General features: G+C 50.6%; 1 protein-coding gene across 2 annotated transcripts in view; it reads left to right on the top strand.

Annotated features, from left to right (window-relative positions):
- Positions 1 to 25,509, top strand: part of SIL1 (SIL1 nucleotide exchange factor) — a 328,507-nt gene that overhangs the window by 26,595 nt on the left and 276,403 nt on the right. For both annotated transcript variants that reach the window (XM_059483627.1, XM_059483629.1), the window contains exon 4: positions 23,440 to 23,560. In XM_059483627.1, coding sequence (XP_059339610.1) covers positions 23,440 to 23,560 — 121 coding nt within the window. The remainder of the gene's footprint in view (positions 1 to 23,439; positions 23,561 to 25,509) is intronic.

Raw genomic sequence — 25,509 nt, 5'->3', positions numbered from 1 at the left:
TGCAAACACAGAGAGACAGTTGCCCTAAGAGCTGTGCTGCCTGTAATCTGGAAGCAAGATCGGTTGTCTCTTCTGCCAGGCAGCCAGAGCTGACGGCTCTGGAAAGGTTGGTGAAACTTCCCAAAGCCCTTTAACACTTCCTCAGGCATTGCTTCTTTCTCACTTGGCACTAAATAATGCACCAGGTGCGGGCTCAGACTGAAGGGAGATGTGTGCCCCAGAGAGGCTTCCAGCACCTCTGCTCTTGGACTTTTGGGCATCATCTGTGGGGCTTTTCCTTCTGTCCATGGTTGGAGTCCACAGGAACCTGGAGGTTTTTTGGGGTTTAGTGAGTGGGATTGCTGTGTCCTCTGAATGAAGGTTCACACCCCTGCTCTGACTCCTCATGGTCAGGTAACAGAGTTTGTTTGAAGTTGTGCTTCCTCTGCAGTCTTTTTTCTTTCAGAATACACTTTCTCCATGCGACAGTACCCTTGGGAGCTGGAACATATTTTACTTTTGTTATTTGGGCACCAAATTTCCCAATATTTTGTTCAGCATTCCTGATGATGATTGGAAGTTGGATTTCTCTGGCCATCTAGTTGTATCACTGAGCAGCAGATTTTCCACCCAGCAGTGGTTGGAAATTTTCCACGCAGCAGTGGCTCCTCTGGGAAGAGTTTGCTGTGAAGATTCAGAGCAAGGATATTAGAGGCAGGGGTTTAATTGGGAAAGGAAAAGGGCATTAATCGCCCCCCAGCAGTGATGAGTGGAGAGCTGGGGCTGCACAGGGCTCTGCTCTGCCCATCCCTGTGGCAGCAGTGCTTTGCTGCTCCCTAATGTGGCAGAAACCCTCTGGCAGCTTTTCCAGCTGACAGTTGGGAGTTAATGAGTCCAGTTTCCAATCCAGATGGACAAGTGAGAACCTCCACTGCCCAAATATCAAAATATTTACAGATTGCTCTGCAGAGAGGCAGCAGTGGGGCACAGAGGCTGCCTTTGCTGCAGAGCAGCTCCCTGCAGACTGGAGGGATGGAGCAGAGCCTGGCACTGTGACTGGCACGGTGCAGCGTGGATCTCTGGGCTTTGGATGGATGTCTCAGGGCAGAGCAGGGAGCTCAGCTGGCCTGCACCTTCAGCTGTGGTTAAAGCTCTGCCTTGCAGAGCTGAACCTGCAGTGACTCCCCACTGTTTGTGCTGCCCAGAGTAATTTTCTGAAGTGCCCAATGATTTCCCAGTTAAAAACCAAGGAGCCACAGCTGCTGCTGCTGGTCAGGCTGCCAGAGTGAAGCTGATGTGAGCATGCTGTTGGTGCTGCTTCTGCAAAGATGAAACCATCTCATGTTCAGCAGGGAGCCAGTGATACATTGCTTGGCATTTAAATATCTATGGCTGCAGCTCCCAAGGATCCTCAGGCTGCCTTTGCTGCTCTTGCTTGTCACAGGTCTTCTCCCGTCTCATTTGCTGCTCAAACAAGGTTTTACACCTGTGGGAGCCCAGTTCTGCAGGCAGCCCCGGCAGGGAGGCGTTTTCAGGGCCGCTTTGAAGGAGTTGCTGTGCCAGGACAGGGCTGAGGACGGGCAGTACCTCAGCCCAGTTTCACTGCCAGTCTGTCCTCCAGGGGATTCCAGTGGCCAAATGAGGCAGCACTGATTTGGCTGAGAGGAGGTTCCTGAGGCAGGGGAGGCAGGAGGCAGCAGGATCTGTGCCACAGCCCGTGGGGGTGACCTGGCTGCTGCTGAGGGTCCCCTCACACCTTGTCTGCTCCTGCTGCTTGCTGGGATGTCCTGAGCTGCAACAACTCTTGCTAATTGCTCTGCTGAATTCATCACTGTCCAAACCATTGGCTTCTCACTGACCCAGACCTAACTGAGACAGTGGTGGGCAGGTCTCTGAAATATTTATGGCAGCACAGTCAAGAGAGGGCTGTGAAATACAGAGTGAAACCACCAGGGTATGCTCGTTTTTGCAAAGTTTCACGTGTCTAATCCAGGAAATAGGAGCCTCATCAGATCAGCACAGATTTGCATACAGAGGGAAGGCAAATGGAATTTTAAAAACCTCATCTATACTAGATGAAATGCTTCTTCTTCAAGTTTCTTTATGAAATGACCTGTTAGTGATGTGGAGATGGGAGGAATCTCAACTCTGGAGTTGTTACAGTCCTGTCTGGACAGCGACAGGAGAGCTGGAGGATGATTCCAGCAGGTAGGAAAGGCCAGGCTGACATGAGAGCAAATGTTCAGTGCTTGGAAGCTGAGTTATGGTCCCTGGTAGTTCTCCCTCTGCTTGTTTTCAATCTGACCTCTAGCATAGGAGGCTTTCCATCTGCTTAATGTATCTCATGCTTGTCCTTTTTATTGCCAGCTGCCTTCATGGGCTCCTCTCTCAGCTTCCTACCCTTGTGAGCTTTCCTTTGCCCCTCATCCTCACATCACAGGCAGCACAGTGTCCCTAACACTTGTGCCTAACTCCAAGTCCTTGGCAGAAGTGCCAGGGCTGAAGCTCCAGGAGCTGCTCCTGCCTGGCGTGTGGGGCAGTGCCAGGCAGGTGGGGCTCACCAAGCACACCCTCCATGCCCTGGTCCTGGTCTGGGTAAGAGGGATGGTGATGTTTCCCTCCAGCTGTTGGTGAGAGGACAGGACTGGGGCTCAGAAGATGCCGGGACAGTGAGCAGACAGGGGTTCCCAGCCCTCTGCTCCAGCAGGAGGATGTGTTTGAAGGATGTCAGCTCAGGGCAGGGAGGCACAGCACGAGTGTCCTGTCCTGCAGCTTGGTTTCAGCATTTCTGTACAGAATTGGGACCCCCAATTCCATGAATTGGGAACCATCTTTTGCCCCTCAAATGCAGGTAAAACTTTTCTTCTGTCATTTGCAGAAGTGCCAGTGTCCTGGCAGCACTGGTGTGGTGAGAAGGAGCCCTACAATGCTTGCTCAGGTTTAGGAGCAGAGTGGGCTTGGGGTGGGTTTTTGGTGTGTCAGGTCAGTCCTGTCCCTTACTGGCTGTGATGTTCTGGTTTCAAACTGGTTACAAAAGACTTTTGCAGTGATGCTGCCTCTGCCAAAAACTAACTGTGCTTCTGAGCAGCCAGAATAAAATCTGAGCTTCTCTAACACGCAGCCATGGACTAGGCTGTGGGCACTGCCAAAACAAGGGTGCAGTGCTGTGTTTTCATGAGGCAAGCCATGACTCCTGCTAGTGGTTTGTGGAATTCTGAGCCCTGCAGGGTATTCCAGGTGGTCAGGAGTGGCCATAAACCAGGGGATGAGGTGCTGAGAGGCTTTAGTGCAACAGGAGGAGGTTAAACTGCATCTTTCAGAATAATTTCAAACTTCACTTTAATGATGCTCAGGCTGCTGGTGGTGTAATGGCAGCAGACGTCAGCAGTGGAACCATTCCTGTGGTTAAATGTACATTGTTTGGTGGGGGAAAAGTGCTTTGAAAGAGGAGAGACTGTTTCCCAGGGAAGACATCTCTCATTCCTTGCTTTTATCTCCTCCCTGCCAAGCTGGGGATGCTGTGAGCCTGTGAGCTGCTGAGAGGTGCTCAAATGTGTGCTGGGTGATGAGGAATATCTTGCTCTGGTTTTTATGTGCAAGTAGGCTGGATTTGCTGCAAGAGCTCCACTAACCTTCGGGTGGCTGTTTAGAAGGATGAACCTCATTAAAGAAGAGGTATTTAATAACAGGCCTATTTTTATCTCTGTCTTTATCTAACAGTCTGCACATTTATTTCAAGCTTGTAACAGTGCTTTGGAAGAAAAATGTTTTCCCTCCTCTGAAATGTTTTGGCAGTGCCTCCAGCCTTGGTTATCTTGAATTTCCAGTCTGGCTAGCATCCCTCCTCCTTCCAAAGCCAGCAAGCCACAGCAGGCACACAGCTCCAACATTTTCCTTGGGAAATGGGAAATTCCTGGGGGAATATGCTTTCAAAACATGGGACTTGAGTCCCAGGGTCACTGAAACAGTTCTGAAGGTTTGATCAAACATAATCACAGCAATTCCCTCAGGCTTCAAATGTGTGATCTTGTGTGGGACAGGCACTGCAGGCACTGCAGTGTTTGGTGTTTGCTGCAGGATGTGACTGACCACACACTCTGGGAGAGGCTGACAGCTCTGGGGTCAGGCATTCTTGCAGAGATTTTTTTTCCCTAAATTTGTCAATTTGATTCTGTAATTTCATAAATTAAACCCTGACCTATAGATATCTTGCAGACATTGTGTTTTCAGCCCACTCTCCTGTGTTTGCTGTCATTTGCTGGTGGTGAAGGAGGCAGCCCCAGCCCTGAGGGGTTGCACCATCTTTCCAGCTCCTTCCACATCTGTCCCTTTGGCATTGCTGGCTCTGAACCCGGCCCCTGCCCTGACTGAAGGTTTGCTGGAGCACAACTGCCTGAGGCTGTGGCCAGCATGACCATTTCTGAGCCCTTTTCCCAGGATACATGTGGCCATATGCTCCAGGAGATGCTGGATTTGGGCCCTGGGATGTGTGTGGCAGTTATCATAAAGGAACTTGACTCTAGGGGCTAATCCCTGGTTTTTCCTTGCTGTTCAGTCTGCATCATATACATCCCTACCCACAGTTTTGCAGCATTCTCTTTTTCCATAATTAGGGAGTGTTTTCCATGGTCTTGCTCAGGCCCTTCCTCCCTGCAGTTTCCCCTGTGGGTTAAGGCCTGACTTACTGAAACTTCCACAGAACTGATTCTGGGTGGGCAAGGACAAGGCCAGAGGGTTTTCAGGCAGTCAGCACAGTCAGATGGCTCCTCTGAGGAATATTTCACTTGCTCCTTCACAGCTCTTGCCTGCAAATTGTCCTCTTGCTCAGATGGGGCTCCAGTTTCCTTTTTTTTTCCTCCTTTTTCTTTCCTAAGTTATTTAGTTTTCCATACATTTATTTATAGGGTCACACAAGCAACAGGTCTGCTTTTTCCAGAGCCACGTGCTGTGCCTGCTCCATTCTGGTGCAAATCACCTTCTCCTCTGAGGAAAACTCAGAATATCCATCCAGCTGTCTTGACTGAGCGAGGCATTTTCTCTGAACGCTGCCCTCTGTTCATTTCAGAATCTGCAGGGAATTTGGGACATAAATTAAAAAGCTATTTGATGCTCCTTGAGGTCTAGAAGCTGGTTTTGCATTTGTTCTTACTTGAACGCACACTGAGACAAATGGCTCTGCTTTACTGAAGCTGCTTCCTTTGGCATCCTGAGGAAGCTTCCCAGTTAAAAAATAAATATGGTTCTGTTTTTCCAGCCTTGCCTTACCAGCAAAAGCTGGGGAAGGAAATGTAATCTTCTTGTGTCTGTCCTGATGTTTTGTAGAACTAATTCCCATTTATTGAAAGAACTCTTCCACGCCAGATTAACGTTTAATTTTTTATTATGTGTTTACATTTTGGAAGGAGTAAGGGTGGTGGTGTTGGAAATTCTAATGAGGGACAACATTTCTGATTCAAAAGACTCAGTCTCCTCTCTCCTGATTTTTCTGCCGGATCCTTCAGACTGCAGGAAGTTTTGCTTGGGTCATTCACTTGCAACAGGATGTTATGTGAATACAGAATTAATGTATGCAGCCTGTCACTTGGAATTGCTGCTGTTTCTGCTGCTGGAGAGCTCCCAGGGTTGCAGAGTCCTTGCAAGCAGCAATAACAGGAATGTGCCTGTGATCCTGCAAAGCCAGAGGAGGAGCAGGGAGCTGCAAGTCTCCCCCATCACTGCGGGGTGTGAATAAATAGATCTAATAAACAATTTACATGTTAGCCCCGGACCAGGGTTTATTTTTAGGATGTGTCATTCAGCCCAAGCGAAACCTCTGCATCTCAGGCTGGTGGTGTTTCTAAAAGCACCTCTAAGTGATCACCGAGGCTGGATTTTAAACTGCATTTACATTTTGATAGAATCTGCTGCTTTCCTTATCTGAAACAAAGCCTACCTGATCTTCATTAATTACACTATCATTTCACCTAACCAGAGTGCTACTAATTACAGTTATCTGTCTGTTCTTCACCAGATAATACACAAAAAATTGTTATCCCTGGCTGTATCTGGATTAGCTGGAGCTGTAAGGGGGGTGCAACATGGTGATGGGTTTTACAGGTGGAGTGCAGGTATTTATAGGCTGTCTGAGGGAATGCTGGAGGAGTGGCTGCTGCCCCACTGGCTGTGCTGCCATCCCAAGACACCTCCACGGCAAAACATACAGAAAACACTGCTTAAAGACAGAAAAATGGTTACTGCAGGGTGACTGGAGCAGGCCAGCTCCACAAGAGAGGTGATGGAGTCCTGGGACATCCCAGACCCACCTGAGCACAGGCCTGGGGCTGGAGGGGACACTGCTGGAGCAGGGGTTGATCCCAGAGGTGTCTCCAGGCTCAGCTATCAGGGACTCTCTGGCAGTGCCGTTTTTAAGACAGAAAATCTCACTGGGGCTTCACAGAGGGCTGCAAGCCCTGGTGGTGGTGCTGACTGCTGCCCCACAAACATCAGCTGCAGTCTGAGCGGGGCAAGCACAGAAAGGGCTCCTCTGAAAAGAGGCAGCAGGAAATGTCTGAGCTGCTGGGGAGCTGTGGGTCCAGAGGGCTGGAGCCAGGAGCCACAGGCTGCAGGGAAGGGGGTCCATGAGGGCAGAGCCTTTGCTGGAAGAGAAACCAAGGGGCTTTCACTTGACTCCTGTTTCATCATCCTTCCATGCACTGATCTCTTCAGATGCTCTCCAAACCTTTGGTTTGCTTTCTGAAGGGGAAAGGACTTGTCCTGGAGGAGGAGCAGAGCCAGGCTGCTGAGGAGAGCTGGTGGCTGTCAGCTGGCAAGAGGGGAGGGACACGGAGGCCAGAGCGGGGGACACTGGGTGAGGAGATATTCACACTCAGCTCCATCCATTGTGAGTGCCAAACACACCTGCACTCCTGTTTGTACTGTTTGCTGTACTTGATAAACTGATAGATGTGAGTTTGGGCATTTTTGTTACCTTTTTGTATTCTGAAGAGAACTAAAGATGGTTCACATGATTTTTTTTGTGCCTTCTGCAGTGCAGGTGATACAGGCAGGGATGGAACAGCAGCATCTTTATACTTGTCAAGTCTCCATCCACACCCAAGGCACTGCCTGAAGCTCAAAGTGATTTTCTTGCAGCTTAGAACACTACACCAACAGGGAGAACAAGAAACTCAGTGGAGATTATGCTCCAGAAAAACTGTATGCGTGGCCCAAAAGCTAAATATGGAACCATGGAAGTGCACACTGCAGTGGTAGGGGAGGTGGGAATGCTGAATGGGGAGGTTTCCTGCCCTTCTGGCACCAGGAACCAGGGGTCCTCTGGTTCTCCATGGTTCTCCTTGAGGATCTCTGGTTCTCCATGGTTCTCCTTGAGGATCTCTGGTTCTCCATGGTCCTCCATGAGGATTTCAGGTTCTCCATGGTTCTCCTTGAGGCTCTCTGGTTCCCCATGGTCCTCCATGAGAATCTCTGGTTCTCCATGGTCTTCCATGAGGATCTCTGATTCTCCATGGTCTTCCATGAGGATCTCTGGCTCTCCACGGTCTTCCATGAGGATCTCTGGTTCTCCATAAGGATCCCTGGTTCCCCATGGTTCCCCATGGTTCTCCCCAGGGCTGTGCTGGTGCCTTGCCCGGAGCTTGCTGTGTCAGCAGGCAGCAGTTTCAGGTGGGGCTGCTCTGCTGGCAGGGCCTTGGTGCAGGGCAGGGATGCTCCTGTCCCAGCAGGACACTGGGCATGCAGGTACCACCCCACAGCAGGTGTTCCTCCTCTGCATCACTTCCAGGGACAGAACTCCTGTCCTGCTGCATGGCAGGGAGCCCTGCAGAGCCAGCACGGAGGGGACAGGCTGGGCAGCAGCTGGGCAGCACTGGTTTAATCCTTTTGGCCTGTTCTTGCCATGGAAGCTGTGCTGGGTGAGATGTGTGTGTTTGGGGAGGGCTGGCCCGGCCATTAGCCTGTCAGGGTTTGCAACACTGGCAGCTGGGGAGAAAACTGTTATTAAGTGTAACGTGGCACCTTGGAGACGGAAGCATGGGGAGACAATAAATACAGCCTTCCATAATGCCATTTTATGGTGTCACTCTTCAGAATTTATTAAGACTTAGTTGCAGCCATGCCTGCAGCCTCCTGTGCTGGAATCAGTAAATTGTGTTCATTATCTCCAGCACTTGCTCTGACCTGCTGTGTTTTACACTGGAGGCGTGGGGACACCCCAGCTGCTTTCTGCAGCCGTTCCCCTGGTGCCAATCCAGCTTTTCTGGGGTTGCTGGGACACCCCAGGCAGTGCTTGGCTGCGTGGATGGAGCCCAGGTGTGATGTGGTGGTTGAAGAGAACACTGAGGGACTGAGGAGCTGCCAAAACCACCACAGCTCCATGGGGAGCAGGGAAGGAGCTGGGCGAGGAGGGAGCCATGGGCACCTTGGAGCACACGGGCACATTGTCACTCCACTGTGGGACCACTCCAGCAGTCCTGGATGTGCTGAGGATGCTGGAGGTGGAAAAGGGTTCACAGGAGCTCCCTGAACTGCACACAGGGAGATGCTACACTCCTGCTTGGTGTCCTCTTGCACCAGTGTTTTCAGATGAAAACACAAATGAAATTGTGCTCCTTTTGCCCACTTTTTGTCATGACAAATCCCAGCAGCAGCATGTTTGTGTACCTTCATCCTTATCCTCAGCATTGAGGTCCAGGATGGAGGAAAACAAGTTCAAGCCCAACCTCCTGTTAATTTATTATGTTCCTTGTGCTTAAGGGCAAAATTTAGGTTGCCAAAAGCAGATGTTTGCATGCTCTTTTTTTAGCTCTCAAAGTACTTTCTGTGTGCTTGATTGATGGACGTCCCTGTTACATTAATAGCTGGGCTTTGCAGAAAGCTGTTATTACCAGGAGAATCTGGTGTGGGTTTCAGTTTTTCTTCTTGCATTGAAAATCCATTATTAATGTCTTTCTGAGGGAAAAGAAAAAAAGGTTTCAATTCAGGCATTTTGCTTTGCTTTCTCAGGCTTCTTCTCAACTGTCTTTACAGTGGTGCTTTTAAAATCAATATTACAATTGTTCTTTATATTTTACTGAGTGGTTGAGGATTTCTGCATCTTGCTATTGATTTCTGATTGTACTGCAGGACATGTAGGTGCACACAGGTTGCTCTGTGATGGATAACTTCATATGTGTCTTCCTAATCATCACTGAGTTGCCTTCTGCATGTTCCCTCTTGCTGGATGCTGCTGCTGAGCGTGGAAGGCACCAGGAGAGCTCTGAGTGCAATCCTGAGACACCAAACTTGTGACTGCTCATTTAATTTGGGTTTGATTTTCAGACACAGGGGTCACATAAGGCTTGTGGGGTCTCCTCTTTTGTGTTGTCTTTGCAGAGTTCTTCTGCCCTTGCTTTTCAGGCAGCTTCATGTTCTGTGTTGTAGGAGCAAAAGAAATCATTGTCCTGGCTTTGTGTGGGGTGGTCATAAAGCACCTTTAGCTTCCAGCACTGACCTTGGCCCTTGGGGCAGCTCTGCAGGCAGATCTCAGCATTTCAGAGGTGCAGAGTCATTGGATCCCAGAATGGTTTGGGTTGCAAGGGAGCCTTGAACTCATCCCATTCCACCCCTGCCATGGCAGGGACACCTCCCACCATCCCAGGCCCTGGGCACTGCCAGGGATCCAGGGGCAGCCACAGCTGCTCTGGGCACCCTGTGCCAGGGCCTGCCCACCCTCACAGGGAACAATTCCTGATTCCCAATATCCCATCCATCCCTGCCCTCTGGCAGTGGGAGCCATTCCCTGTGTCCTGGCACTCCAGGGCCCTTTAAAGGTTCAAGTCTCAATGAAGCAATGCAGAAGCCCAGTGTGCATTGGTAACTGCTGTAAAGCTGGGTTTGCAGACTGAGGCTCTTGGAGCACATCAGCACTGATGGCACAATCTGTGTGAGAGCTTGTTGGCACCAGAGGAACCTGTGAGGAGTGACAGGACTGTGGCCAGCACAGGTGCTCCAAAATGCGTCCATGGCTCCAGGTGGGTGTACAGGGGAAGAGCTCTGTGTGTGTGTGGGCACAGTCCTTCCCAGCTCTGCATGCCCTGGCACAGGCTCCAGGTCTGCCAGGGCTGTGGCTGTGCTAACAGGCACTCTGGAGAGGGCTGGCTGTGCACAAACCTCTGCTGGCTGGACTGGGCTGTTTGCTCCTCAGGCTTATCCTGGACAGGCTCCTACACCTTCACACATGGAGGCTACACCTGGCTCCTAAGGAATTGGTTGTTGCAGTTTCTGTCTTTGCTTGGGACCAGGACAAACACTGGCACAGGAGCTGGTCCTGTGTCCCCGGGGTGGCAGGGCTTGGTGGTGGCACCGCTTGGCAGGGGACATGGCAGAGCCGGGGAGGGGACAGGGCTGGCATGCATAACAATGGGCAGACTCTGACCTTGCTGCTGGAACTCACTTAGCAATTCTGTTGATGTTCTGGAAATGAAAATATAATTCAGGCCACCTTCTCCTCCAAGCTGACCCTGAGAATCTGGGAGAAGAGCTACTGAATAATTAGGGGCTTTTTTTTTCTCCCCTCTTTTTACTGGAGTTACTGCTCAGTGTTGAACTGTGCTCTACAGTGTCATCAGTTCCCTTGAACTTACTGCTCTGAGTGTACTTAGCATTAATATAATTACGTAGATTGCAGTCTCATTAATCACCGGGGGCTGCAGCACATCCTTGTTGTGCTGTTTCATGGGTGGCTTGGCTGGTGGGAACCCCTGGCCAGGGGTGGACGCTGTGGCTGGAGCACTCCCCCTCTGCTCCTGAGCCTGGTTTAGCTGAGCTTTGTGTGTCTCACCCTGCAGTATCTGGAGTGTTTGCCAGCACTGCCATGATTGCAGCCTTGCTGCTGCAGAGGAGAAAAGGGAAAGGTGGGTTTGTCCCAAGGGAGTTTGTCTGGACCACATCCCTGCTGCTGTCCCTGCGATTTGGGTCTGTGGGGTCCCAAAATGCAGAGCCCAGCCTCGTGGCTTGGCAGTGAACTCCCAGAGCCCGTGCTCTGTGCAGGGTCTGCTGCAGGGCTGTTTGATGATGCTGTGCTTCTGTCTCTGTGGCAGAGCTCTCAGCCTTCCTGGCAATGTAAATTCTCCTGGCTGCATGCTAAAATTACACTGAGTTATTGATTTATCTTTGAGAGGATTTCCTCCCCGAGGGACATTTCTGGCTGTTGTAGTGATTTAGTTCTCCTGCAAGGGCAGAATCCGTGGCAGAGCAGAGCCACCCTCCTGCCCTCGAGCCTGCAGCTCAGGGTCGCGCTCCCTCAGGCTTCCTCTGCAAGCTGATTTCTGTTCCAAGGCTGGGACAAGGTTACATGGCTGTTATTTCTGTGTAACAACTGCAAACAAAAGGACATTTTCAACTTTCCACTGCAGACCACTGCAGAAGCTGCAAGTGTGGGACACGCCTTTGTGCCGTGGCACCAGCATCATCTTGGGCATGTCTCAAACCCAGCTCCAAGGCTGGCACGTGGGATGTGTGGAGCTATGCCAGCCTTAATACACTTGGACTCCTGGGAGTGTTTTAGTTCCTCAGAGTTGGGTATGCTGGGAGCAGGAGCATGCTAACACTTCTCTCCTAAAGCTTCAGGGTACAGCCTCTCTTTGCTTTCTACTGACTCACCATGGAGCGTCTCTAAAAACCAGGCCAGGTGAATTCCTGCTGCTGGTCCTGAGGAAGCCAAGACAGTTCTCTTCTTCTATCACCAGTTTTCTCCCCTTGACCCTGAAATCCCACCCTGCTAGCTGTGGCTCAGCTGGTGAGCACCATCAGTAGAAGGACCTGACCCTTCAGGACATGGCCCAATATTTCAGATACTCTGTGGCTGGAAAATGCCCAGCTCTGTGTCCTTGGGTGCCCATTTGAAGCATATCCCTAACCCCACTACCTAGTGAATTTGGCACCAATCTCAGCTGCATACTGATAAAATGGGAGGCTGCTCATGCATGTGGTGTTATAAAACAGCATCCACCAATTAGGCCCAGGGAGAACGTCAATTTATTTTCCTGTGAACCAAGTGTGGCACAGCTCCTTCCTTTCCCAGTGATCTATCTGTGAGATAAAACACATCTTTAGTGTCTCTCTTAAATACTGCAGTGTTGACAAGTTCTCTTGACAGAAATTAGGCTAATGTCCCTTACGGCTGCGTTAGCTGTAGAAACAAGGCTTTAAATTGAAGCTTTGCAAAGCGCTATTCCAGCGCCCTCTCCAAGGCATCTCCTTATTCCAGCTTTTATTATCCAAATTTGTTCTCACTCTGCCTTGGCAGCAGGGCTGGCAGGCAGCTCTGCCCATCCATCCTGCTGGTCTGGCAGCCAGGGGTGGGAGCAGCACCTCCAGGCTGGCCCGGGCAGTGCTGGCCAAGCCCTGCGGAGCCCTCGGCCCCGGGATGCTCCGGCTTTGAGGGGCACCACTGCTGGGACGGGGCTGGGGCCTGGGTGAGGGGAGGCAGCTGACACCCATCGAGCAGAGGGGGGATCCAAGGCAGTCAGCTGCACGCCCTGACAGCGGCACAGCGTGTCCTGAAACGCTCCCACTGCGAGCTGGAGCTGGGAGAAGGGAGTTTGTGTTGTGCGTGTCTCATCCTTGCAATTTCAGCGCTGAGTTACAGACTCAGAAGCTGAGGACAGGAACAGGGAGTGCTGACGCCTGGTCATGAATTCCCTTCTTGAGCTTCCCCGTCCTCCCCTGGAAAATTGTTTCCTTTTTTGCTCCTTTACCCTCCTCAAGTTCAGCCCTTTTAGCCTTTAACTCCTTGTTTCCAACAACAGATTAACCAGGGCTGTTTTAAACCTCCTGATTCTCACACTGGTGTTGGTCCTGATGGATTATCCCTCCCTATTGTGTCCTTTCTGTGCCTCCACATTGCCAGGTTCTTTGGTGGCCCTCTCCTGAGTCGCTGAAAGAGAAGGAGAGGCTGAGAGTGACACGTGGGAGACACAATGGTTGATGATGTTCTGGAGGTGCTAACCTCCATCATAGTAAAGAAGCCTCTCTCAAAAGGTATTAAATGCCTAAAATCCCACAAAATTAATATCATCCTCAGTTCCTTTTGTCAGGTTCTCAGTTCTCCTGGTCAGCTGCCTTGTTCTTCTCTGCCTACATCCTGCATTGATCTTCTCTGAACGTAGCCAAGCCTTCAGCATCCCAGATGGGCTTTCTGGAATAACAAATAGACCTGAGGAATGACAATTATTGAATGGATTGAAGCATTGGCTTGGGGATAAAAAATGTAGGGAGTTGGAAAGGGATTAAAACTGGCATTTGTAAGTAAGCTTCTCATGGATGTTGACTTGGGGGCATGGTGAGACAAAGGTCACTGCAGTGTCTCTGCAGCCTGGTGTGCCATTTGAGAGATGAGATATCAGAGTGTGGCTGGATACCTTTGGTCTCTCTGTTTCTTTTGCTCGGACCTTTGTGGGATTAAACTCTCTAAACTGCTGCAGTTCACAGACTTCAAGCCAGTATTAGAAGAAAACATAAATCAAGTGCCTTGTATTAAATCCTGAGCACATGGCTCCTGCTGCACCCAGGGCTGTGGTAACTCACTGCAGTGCCTGCCTTGAAACTGGGGAGAAGGCTTTGCTGGCAAAGTGAAAACAGTTTGAGCCCACTCTACAAAAGGACAGCCCTTCTTCTTCCTGCCCTGTGGTTATTTTTTCCTGGTGTGTTTGCTGCTGTTGCACTGAAGGCAGAGCAGCAATCCCAGCAGGGAGGTGGAGAATGGAGCACTTGTTGGAGGAGCTCTTTGCCACAGGAAGCATTTCCCTCCTGCAGCAGCAGAAGCAGGTACATCAGCAGATGCTGCAGCAGTGCCTATATTTCCCCCTGGAGCCCTCCTGTCACCCCTCCTTCCCTGAGATCCCTCCTCCCCAGGCTCCTTGCTGGCCTCCACCTTCAATTCCATCACTTCCAGACTTCCCAGGGGGCCCAGGCACCTCATGGGAGGGCCACGCTGTGCCCTGTGTGTGACAGACACCCCTCCTGTCCTTGTGGCTCCCCTGCACGGGAGGGATGAGGTTTGGTGTGTGTTCGGTAGGCTCAGCTCTGGGCATGAGGCTGGGCCCCCTGGTGTGCCACCACCATCATCATCATCACCTTGGCTGCCATCGAGGGTGTGTGGCAGTCAGAGGGACCTGCTCTGGCACTGCCAGCCAGGCCCTGCCTGTCCCCATGTCCCTGCCTGTCCCAGGGGCTCACCTGCCCCTCCTTCCCCCTTGCTGCAGGAGCTGCAAGAGAAGCCAAGTGGATTGGGCAGGCGGTGTGAGGAGAGAGCCCAGCCCAGCCTCCCCCACAGGGTGCCTCTGTTTGAATAGCAGCGTTCAGAGCACTCAGCACCCACTGATCAGCTGGGAGAATATAAATCCCAGTGCCTCAGGAGAGCCCTGGCTCAGGGAAAAGGGCCAGTTGTGAGCACCGTCCAGCCCAATGTCCAAATGGAATGGTGCTTTCACATCTCTAATCAAGGGTTACTTAGTGGAGAGCCCCTTCCTTGTGAGGCTTTGTTCTCTGCTAGCTGTGGATTGAATCACAGGAGGAGGGATTGGATTCTGGCATCATTTTAAAAACGTTTTCATTCTATTTGCTGAGGGGAACAAATTACAGAGAAGACCTCTCAGCACTGTGACAAAAGAGTGGCTCTAAAACCCTTTTCAGCCAAACAAGTGTTTGAGCTGAAGGCCTGATGGATGGTGCTTAAAGATGTGGTTATTGCAGCAAGGTTGGCATTAAAAATCACTGGGTGCAAGAAAGTTCTCCCAAGGTTACTGTGGAGGTTGTCTCCCTGTAATCCTGGTGTGAGCAGCCCTTAACACCCTGAGTCCACCAGTGAGCTCTGTGGCATCAGCCATGGGAGAGCAGCAGCACAGCAAGCACCAGTGGGTCACTTGTCTCTTGCTAAATGAGAAACTGCAACGGGATCAGCCCTTTTGGGGTGGCATCACTGTGGCAGGAGGGCTGGAACTGGATGATCTTTAAGGTCCCTTCCAACCAAACAATTCCACAATTCTTTCCCTGTCCCTGTCCAAGTGGGGTTCAAGCAGAAAGCAGAGCTGCTGCTTTGGGACCTGTGAGGAACCTGGGCAAGAGCACACCTGCTGTTGGGATGTACCAGAACAGGGTGGCTTTGGGGCTTTCCCAGGAATGCCTTTGCTGCCAGCAGCTGTGCTGGGTGTTGGACAGGGGACAGATTCACCCTTGGCAAGGTTGAAAGCATTTCAGATGGCTTCTGTCCCTGCTCCAGTGCAGCACAGAACAAAATCAGTGTTGGAGAAGATGTCATACTTAGACATCACCATTCTGACAGGTCAATTTCCAGGATGTTTATTAACATAGCTTGGAATGTCACAGAAAGGTTTGTCAGATAAAGTAGCCAATTGAAGTTCTTACATGAGACTTCCTTGGTTTTGTTGAAGTGCTTTGAACTCTTCATTTAGTCTCTCAACAATTCATCCCCTTCAGGCCTTTCTGGAAGAGCCTCTGCAAGGTCTGTGGCTGGGGGATCAGGCCCTGCCTGCTCCCTATGTGTCTGGGTGTGGAATCCTTTGAATCCCTCAGGGCAATCCCCAGGGCTGTGCCCTGGAAGAATATGCTATAGAGTCTCCACCTAGGCTGAAAGAGAAAACTTCCCCATGGAGCCTTGCACAACACTATGAACCACCCCAGTTCCTTTCCCCATATGTCCCAAACTCTGGTAGTTTCTCCTTTCCCTGTTCCTTCATTGGTTGTGGTATCCCTGGTGCCTGGCTCTGTGTCTTCCCTGTAGGGCAGTGCCCTTTGCCCTGCCCTTTGTGCCACCCCAGTGCCTTTGGACCCTTGGCCACTGACCCCTAATTAACCCTGTGCACACCACATGGCCAGCTCTTTTGTCTCTGATTCCCCTTTGGCGTGCTGGAATAAACCTTTGCTGGAATTTGTCATACAAAAAGCCCTTCTGCCTCTTGTGGCTGAGCTGGCCATGGTGAGTGTGGTGTGTGGACTTGGCTGCTCTCCCTGAATGTTCACCCAAGCAGCTTTTCCACAGGAGATGCTTTTTGGGAAATAGGCAGCAGCACCCACCATCTAAACCCCTGTGTTGCTCCATCTGGGTGCCCTGGGAAGCAGAAGGAAGCAGCAGTGCCAATTGTTTGTTCATGCTGTAAGGACAAAACTCCTCTCTGAGGGTTTCCTCTGCAACCCCAGGAAGAGAAGGACATTTCTGTCCTTGTCAGCCCTCTGGGCAATGATCAGACAGAACAGTGATGAAACCAGGCTGGCAGCACCAGGGCTGGTCACTCACAGGCAGAGGCAGCCCAGCCCCTCCAGCCCGAGCTGGGCAGCGCCTGGGAGAGGTGGCACCGTGGCACTGGGCATGGTGCATCACCCCAGGGGTTCCTCCTGCATCCCATCCCCTGCAGAGCCCCTGCTGTCCCTGGTTACCTGAGCAGTGGAGAGGCAGTGCCCAGGCTGGTGCTGCTCTGAGGAGATGCTGCACTCAGCTGTGCCTCCCCAGCAGTACCGTGGGAGGAGGAGCTGCCCAGGGACTGCATTTGTAAAGCATTTCTTCCCCAGGAAGAGGAGTTTGTCACAGGAGTTTGTACTTGGGATGTGCACACAGGTGTCTGAGCTTCCTCCCTGCCTGAGGTGGGGAATGCTGGGGGTGCTGGGGCAGCTGCTGCGGGAGCTTCCAGGCCTGGTGCTGTGAAACCTCTCCACCAGCTATCAGGAGGAGGTGACATAGAGCATATTAATGACATTTTCCAGTGACACTTAATTGGGAGGAGCAGTGAGTGTCAGACAGTGAACTAATGCAAAAGGCTATAGCTGAGTGAAGAAGGGAAAGAAAAAGAAAGGAAAGAAAGGGAAGAAAGGAAGAAAGAGAGAAAGAAAGAGAGAAAGAAAGAGAGAAAGAAAGAAAAAGAAAGAAAGAAAGAAAGAAAGAAAGAAAGAAAGAAAGAAAGAAAGAAAGAAAGAAAGAGAGAGAGAGAGAGAGAGAGAGAGAAAGAAAGAAAGAAAGAAAGAAAGAAAGAAAGAAAGAAAGAAAGAGAAAGAAAGAAAGAAAGAAAGAAAGAAAGAAAGAAAGAAAGAAAGAAAGAAAGAAAGAAAGAAAGAAAGAAAGAAAGAAAGAAAGAAAGAAAGAAAGAAAGAAAGAAAGAAAGAAAGAAAGAAAGAAAGAAAGAAAGAAAGAAAGAGAGAAAGAAAGAGAGAAAGAAGAGAAAGAAAGAAAGAAAGAAAGAAAGAAAGAAAGAAAGAAAGAAAGAAAGAAAGAAAGAAAGAAAGAAAGAAAGAAAGAAAGAAAGAAAGAAAGAAAGAAAGAAAGAAAGAAAGAAAGAAAGAAAGAAAGAAAGAAAGAAAGAAAGAAAGAAAGAAAGAAAGAAAGAAAGAAAAAGAGAAAGAAAGAATAAATGAGATTCAGGCTCTGGGCCTCTTCTTCCCATCAGTAACCCATCTCATTCTTACCTGTGTCTGTTACATGTCTTCCTTTTGTGTGTAAAAATGTTCTGTTTTGAGGTAACAAACAATCTGGAGAGTGGTAGGACTTGCCTTTGTAGGAAAGAAAGGAAAGAAAAACGGAGGCAGGCTTTGCTGCTTCCTTGCTCAGCAGCTCTAACCAGAGTCTGGGGTCAGGGTGTGAGCTGAGCCCCCAGACTGGGTCTGGCTCCTCTGTTTTCCTCTGAGCACGCTGGTGTGGGACATCCCATCCACGCAGGCACAGCTGGAGTCAGGCACAGTGTCCCCATGTGCCACCAGCACGGGATGCCCCAGCTTCAGCCAGGTCCCCAGCCCTGGCACTGGTGGCTCCTGGAGCTGGGGACGCAGCTGTGGGGAGCTCTGCTGCTCGCTGGGATTTGTCTCCTGGTGGTTTTTAATCATTATTTTATTAAGGGAGAAGGTGTGGTGCCATCAGATAACTTATTATGGATGCTCTGGCAGTGTGATTATTTCAGTACTGCAGCACTGCCGGTGTGGTTTGCTGGAACATTCACATATTGATTCCAGATTCCTTTGTTGCCTGTACTAGAAAGAAAGTCCCTTTTCCCTCACTCCCTGTGTGGAGAGAAACAAAGAGTAAAGGAAGGTAGATGTTATCTGAGGCTTGCTCACACACCGAGGTAATTTTTGAGAGCTGCAGAGCCACTTACTGACTCATAACTGGGGCTTGTTTTCAAACCCTTGATAGATTTTGAATTCTCTTACAATGGCAAACAAGGATGCTCACTTGGGGACGAGCCAGGAATCTGCCTCAGTGAGCTTTGTTCTGCTTGCTCCAGCCTTCCCAGGGGACATTCCTGTGCCAAGGGGGCAGGGTGGTGCTACAGGGGGAGAGTCTTCTGTCCCTCTTGGGCTTCTCTTGATGGGCAGTCAGTGGCTGGCAGCTTTGTCCAAGGGGTGGGGATGGGATGGGATGGGATGGGATGGGATGGGATGGGATGGGATGGGATGGGATGGGATGGGATGGGGAAGCCACTTCCAGGAGTGCAGTGAGTTACTGCACAACCTTGGTGGGAGGTTTGCAGGTCAGTGTGTGATGTACAACTTAGGAGCCTGTAGCTGTGCAGTGAGTTGGGGCTCAGCCCTGTCCCCGTGCTGGAACACAAACCCACCTGTGGAATGTGGAATGATGTGCTGGAAAGGAGCCCAGGATGAGACCTTTCTTCTTTAGTGAGGAAACACAGCTGGTCATTTGGTTGCTCTAGAAGAAGAGAGATGGGGTTCTTTGGTTATCACTGCGTGCTGCATATTCCACCAGCAGCCCTCTGCTTTTACTAATGTGGTGCACAACGTGCCTGATCCTCCCTCAGTTGTGAGCCTGGTGGAAGCATGTCCTGTTTTCCATTTCTTTATTAATTTATCATCTTGTTTTTAGCCTCTGCAAAGCTTGATATTGGTATAGAGCCTGGGAAACGTGCACAGAGCAGAGTAACAGATAGTTGTGATTTGGTTACAAGGCAATAATTTAAGTGGACAGGTTTAGCTGATAACATAAAGCACACGAGAGAAATCGCTTTGGTTTATAAATGTCAGCAGAGCCCCTGTGAGGGAGCTGCTGCCTGGTGCTGCTGCTCCAGCCAATATATTATAAGGAGATATAAACAGATGTCTGAAAAAATCTGGCTGACCAAGATTAAAAGAATGGGGCTATAAATTAAAGTCTTCCTCAGCGTCTCTTTAAGCATCTTTATGGACAGAGTGCATCCAAATGGAGGAGTGCCACTGCTCAGAGGGACCTCCAGGTGCTTTGGGCTGCAGAGGCAGCACCCAGGGGTGGGGACAGCCTGTGGGGACAGCAGTGTGCGTCAGAGCTGGCATGGGAGACCAAAGCCTGTCCTGGTGCTTCTGCAGCTGATAAAGGGATTAAATCAGGAGCAGGAATAACACCATCCCTGCAGTGTCACCACAGGATCAGTGTCTCCTGCCTGGAAAATAAATGCTGTCGCTCTGCTTTGACATTTATTCCCAATAAAGACCTGTCATTTGTGCAGTGACAAGGGTTTTATCCTTTGGGAGTACTTTTCCTGTTGGACACTGTCTTTTTGGCTGTGAGGCAGCTGAGTGACTGAGGGGCAGGTGGGTGGCACGTCCCCAGCAGCGGCATTGGGAGCTCTGCTCACACCCTGGGGCTTTCTCCTGATCCATCATCCCAAGGCAATGCAATAACACCTATTCCAACTGAGAGCAGGTTCAGATTGGATATTAGGGAGGAATTGTTCCTGTGGGGGTGCTGAGGCCCTGGCACAGGTGCCCAGAGCAGCTGTGGCTGCCCCTGGATCCCTGGCAGTGCCCAAGGCCAGGCTGGACATTGGGACAGTGGGAGGTGTCCCTACCATGGCAGGGGATGGCACTGGATGAGCTTTAAGGTTCCTTTCCATCCAAGCCATTCTGTGATCTTATTTTTAATTGATTTTAATTTATTTTAGTTGTGGTTAAAAAAAATCCCAAGAGTGGGATATTTTTTAATTGGTAAGGGTTCCAAACCAATTGTGGGAGCAGGAATTTGCTGCTTCCCTCTCCACAGCTGGAACCCTTCTGGCAGGTTTGTGGAGGGGATTTGACAGCTATTTCTACTCACTGGGTAGTTGATTTAGAGCTGGGAAATTAACTAGAATGGAAACTCTTCTTTCGCTTTATGAGGAGCAAGGGATGAGGTCTGGCAGCTGTAGGATTTGCAGCTCTCAGGGAAGAGGGACGATTCAGTAACACATCTATGCAGTGCCTACCTGTGAATACACATATTTTATTTGTCTGAGGTGTCAAGGAGAAAAAATGTTACGAAATGGCTTAAATGAAAGTGTGGTTTTGTATTTTTTTAATTGAGTTTCATTTCCCAAATGCAACTTAATGCAAACAATAAGTAAAAAATTAATTTCTCTTGGGAAAAAGCTATTAACAGAATGGTTCTGTTTTAGCAGCTTGTGAAGCTGTGTAATTGCTTACACATGTATTGCTCCAGTGTGTGCTCCCAGTTGTTGAATAGTATCAAATTATAAGAATCAAAGAGAATCAACTATTTTTAAGGGAAATGTCTAGAAGCTACATACTGAAACATGATTAAAATTCAGTATTTCCAGCTTACTTGTCTAAATCAGCAATTTTAATCACATTATTCAAGCCAACCCACCCTCAAACACACTTTTGACTTCAAAATACCCCAAACTAAATAAGACAGAAGACCTTCCTTGACCTTCCTGTAATATTTTTATGTGTCTGTGTCAATCTTTTTGTTGAAAACAGAGATGTTTTTCATGGTTTATTTATTAAAGCAGCGCATTTGTCCTGCTGTGCCATGAGCCTGGGTCGCTGTGCTGGGTGGGGAGGGGAAATCTCTGGAGCACCAAGAGCTGCTTAAACACATCAGGGCTGTGAGTTTTGCTCTGGGGTTCGGATGCTCCTGGTTAAATCCCATTTAGTGTGCAAAGGAGGAGCAGGAAGGGTTTGTGCCTTGGCTGATGCAGCCTCGGGGATTTGGCTGTGCTGGGGGTGCAGCTCATGAGCATCAGGCCTGGGTTTGGTTTTGTTTTCTGCTTGCTGATTAGACAGATGAGTAATGCCATGGTTGACTCTCACAATTAAAAGGAAAATGTTCAGAGAAGTTTTATAGTTATGTTTTACTCCCCTTGTGTTGTTATCAGGGTGCCCTGGGTTTGGCACATTTGGGAGGGTCACTCGTTCCTGTGGCAGCACCTGAGCCCCACTCAAGGTGTCAGGAAGGGATCTCCACCCCTGGGCAGGGAAGGAGGAGTCGATGGACAGAACTTTGGGGGGGCTAAAGGGTTAAAAGGTGAAACCTCCATTGTGTGGGTGAGCACATGGTGGGGAAAATCCTCTGCTCCTGGTGCTGTAATATTTTCTCTATTCAGTCTGCTGTTGTATTTTTGATAAGGTTTTAATAAACCTTTTAAATTTTTTGGAAGTGGCTAGCATTTCTCACACTGAGAACAGAAACAGGAGGGCTGGGCCCCCCAGTCCCCCACCCTTCTGGAGCCTGCTCCTGTGCTTTCCCTTTGGGTGATTCCCTCAATGGGATTCCATCCACCTCCTTCCCCTCCCTGGCAGGCTGCTGTGGCCGGATGCAGCTGGAGCTGTGCTGTGCTCCCTGTCAGGGGCCATTCCCGGCTGTGTGACAGCCCAGAGCTGCCACAGCCACTGCTGGGGCTGTGACCTGGCCTGCCCAGCACTGGTGGCACGGTCAGGAACGCTCTGGGCTTTGGGGGGAGGCAGCCGGGCCCAGGCTGTGTCTGCAGAGGAGGGGATCGTCCTCCCGCCTCCCGTTCAGCCTGCGATGGCATTTCATCCTTCAGAGCCTGGCCTGGAAGGGACCTCACAGCTCACCTTGTTCCACCTCCCTGCCGTGGGCAGGGACGTCTCCCACTAGAGCAGGTTAGCATTGGCTGTGTTTTCCTTGCTGGCAGAGCCCTGTCCTGGTGTTGCCCGAGCCAGGGACAGGAGATGTGGTGTTGGCCTTTTCATGGAGATCCTACAAACTCCTTTCTGAGCAGCACTCCACCGCCAGCAAGGGGCACACATTGGTGAGGGCACCAAATTCCTGCAGAGCCTGACTTCTCAGCGTGGGAGGATGCTCCCATAGATAGACAGAGATTAAAGGTCCTGTGTATCACAAATTTAAGGAGCAGGAGAAGGTTGGGATCTGTCCGTGGAAAGCATTCCAAGTGTGGAGGAGGAACATGTAGCCCATCCTCCCCTAAAACGGGGAGATAATCACACCTGTCCTCTCACATATGCAACCAATGCAGCTTCCAGTGGACAGGACTGATGGAGAGAAAGAGAGTCTACCAGAAATGCAAACCTTGTTTTAATAGGAAATCCTCCAAGATGGATTTTCCTGCATTTTCTAAATGCATTTATGCCTATTGGATGACTACAGGCTTTGAAATGTTTCTGTCTGAATTGTGACAAACATCCCAGTCTTACACAGGAAGCACCAGGTCCTTTGATCAGGGAAATGTCTCTTTGGTCTTGAGCAGGGAGGGATCAATCCAGTTGTTCCCAAGACCAGAGCTTTTTGTCTGTGAGTACACGCATTCATTCTACAAAATAATTACCCTTGCCTTCACTTCCCTTTGGTAGGAGATGCTCCCTGTCTCCTGCAAGCTGTTACTCTATCCCAGGTATCTTTTTAGGTAAAAGGAAGAGAGAAAGGAAAGGTTGAATAAGAAATCCTCCTCAGAAGGGGGAAGATGAGCAGCTTTGGTCTGTCTGTCCATCTGTGAGCAGCTCTGTGGCTGTTCACCTGCATCCTTGCTGTCCTGGGCAGGCAGAATTCCTGCATTAGGAGAAGAAGAAATGCCATCAAGAGGTAGCAACAAAATATTGCCTCCCCTTGACCCCAGTGCTGGGCTGGCCATTGAGATGTGTTTGTGGTGAAAACCACTCTGAATTTCCTATCTTTTCTGCATTTAAAACTGAAGCTTAATGTATTCTGTGTATTTTTGTTGGCAGATAGCAGTGATCATAAATTCCTTTTAATACAGTATTTCTACACCAGCACAGCCTTGATGTGCAGCGTACCTGGCTGTACTCTGCGGGATGCTTTGATTTCCCTTTGGCAGCTGCATTTTATTCTGTCTGCCCCAATCAGACACAATTCCCCTTTCTCCATGTAGCCTCCAAATCCACTCCTGGTGTGGAGTTTTAGTGCTCTGCTAGGACCTGGGCTAGAAGGGAAGGAATCAGTGTCTGCTGGGCTCAGGGTTCCACCTCCACTGTGGATCAGAGCCAGCCTGGCAGCGGAGGGACACCTTGGGTGGCTCAGGGTGGCAATTCTGGGAGGGAAAAGCAGCACTTCAGGGGTGCTGCTGCATGGGAGGAGGTCAGTGGTAGATATCCCACTCCTCACTGTATGGGATGGGGAGGAGCTGCTCCCAAGGAGGAGCACATGTCTTCAGTTCCCAGTTCCTCCCCAAGCTGGAGCAGTGCAGTGCTCTGAAATAACGTGACCTTTGCTTGCAGGTCAGGCTGTTCCTGCAGGGTCACACGTGCGGCTGAACCTGCAGACAGGAGAGAGAGAAGCCAAACTCCCGGACAGAGAATATGGGGAAGGTGACACGAGAGAAGAGAGAAGAAGAAAAAGGTACAGATATACAAGGCTTTGGGTTGGGTGGGCTGTGGGATTCGTGCCTTTTATTAGAGGCCAGGTTCCCTCGTACACTCAATTCCTGCATCTTCCAGAGACTTCATTGCTGGGTGAGGAGCTCAGCAGTGCTGAAAGCAGAGGCCTGTCCTTTGTGTTCCATTTGGGATGGCAGTGGAAGTGCCCCGAGTGCACTTTCAGAGCACTTCATGGCTTCTCATGCCACAACATCAAAAGAGCTTCCACACAGCCTGTGGAGTTCTGGCAGAGTCTTTGGGTTGTCCTTGATTACTGTGTTTGGAGTGTGATGGTTCTCTGTGCGCTTTTTAGGCCGAGCTATTTCCAGGGCGCTGTCATTGGACTTTATCTGCTGCAATCTAAAAACCTTTCTCCTGTACTGTGGTGATGGCATCTTGTACTGCAACATGCAAAATGATTTGAGCTTCTGCTCAAACTAAGGTAGCCTTAGCTAGGCTGGCATCATGGTGTAAGGATACCCTAATGGTTGATGCTTCCACCATTTGTGTAATGGTAGGTTTTGGGGAAAGTGACATGAGGGATGAGAGAAAGAGGAAAAAGAGACATGCAGGTCATTGGGTTGGATGGCCTGTGGAATTTATGCCATTCACCGGAGTCCAGAATCTCTGGTGCACAAAATTCTTGCCTCTTCCTGAGATTTCATTGCTGGGTGAGGAGCTCAGCAGTGCTGAAAGCTGAGGCCTGTCCTTTTTGTTCCCTTTAGGATGGCACTGGAAGTGCCCTGAGTGCACATTCAGAGGCACCTTCATGGCTTGTCATGCCACAACACCAAAAGTAAATGTGCAAGGTGGCTTCCTTGAACAACATGTAGTCCTTTGAAATATGTGCAGGCAGTGGTCTGAACCTGCTTTCTGAGCTTGATCCTTGCGATCAGCTGTGAGGGGCTGAGGGCTGCCGTGAGCTCAGTGCTGTGTCCCACTGGGAGCAGCCGCACAGGCTCACGTGCAGAGCAGGCACTGCCAGAGGCGCTGGAGTTCTCACCTGCCCTGCAGCCACCATTGTAAAGGTGCTGTAAACATCAGCTGGTGCTGACTTTGCCCTTGGACCCCTTGGTTTAGCCACTGTGGGGAATTTCTTTCCTGAAGCCCGTGGGATTTTCCCCTGGCAGGTGTGATGGGGATGCTTTGGGAGTGTGGGGCTTTGGGGGCAGCTGGCCGGGCAGGGGATGAGCTCGGGGCCCTGTTGGGCTCATGGCCCCCAGCAGCAGCAGCAGCAGCAGCAGGAGCAGCAGCAGCCCCAGGGCCTGAAGCCCCGTGCCCCCTGCCCAGCACAGGCTGCCCTGTCCCTGCAGCTGTCACCCGAGTGGGGCCCAGGGCCCAGTGGCCGCTGGCAGCAGCAGGAATGCGGGCAGGGTGAGGATGCCCTGGCCTGGCTTTTGTCTCTGGAACAATGCGGGCTCAGGGCAGTGCAGAGCAGGCTGGGAAGCCGAGCCCAGGGCCTTTGGAGGCTGCAAGGCTGCAAGATCTGTCCTTGCAGCAGCCCAGATACAGGTGGCCCAGTTGCCAAGGCTGTGGTGGCCTTGAGAGCGTGCAGGTGGATTTTGCATGGCTGTGGTCTCCTGGCAGTTCTGGGCCCAGGAGTCCCTGTGTCTTCTGCAGGAAGGGTGGCTGAAGGTTTGCTGGCTGCTTTGGTGGCATGGCTGCAGGGGCCAGTGCTGTGAGAGCCCCCTGTGTGAGAGCTGGTGAGAGAGCTGAACCCTTGGGGACAGTGCTGCACCCCAGGGCAGGAAGAGCAGCAACACCCAGTGCCAGGAGTGGTGTCAGTGGGAGCCCCTGTGCACAGGGACCCCCAGCCCCGGGGTGGCCTTGCCAGCACCCCCAGGGACCTCCAGCCCTGGGAACGTGGAACAAGTGGAACCCACAAGTGTGCAAAGGGTGCCTGTGCCCAAAGGAATGGCCAAGAGAAGTCAG

Source organism: Ammospiza nelsoni, chromosome 16 (assembly GCF_027579445.1).
Source record: "Ammospiza nelsoni isolate bAmmNel1 chromosome 16, bAmmNel1.pri, whole genome shotgun sequence".
Classification (NCBI taxonomy): Eukaryota; Metazoa; Chordata; class Aves; order Passeriformes; family Passerellidae; genus Ammospiza; species Ammospiza nelsoni.
Note: the sequence above shows the minus strand (reverse complement) of the source record. Positions and strands in the feature narration are given on the sequence as shown.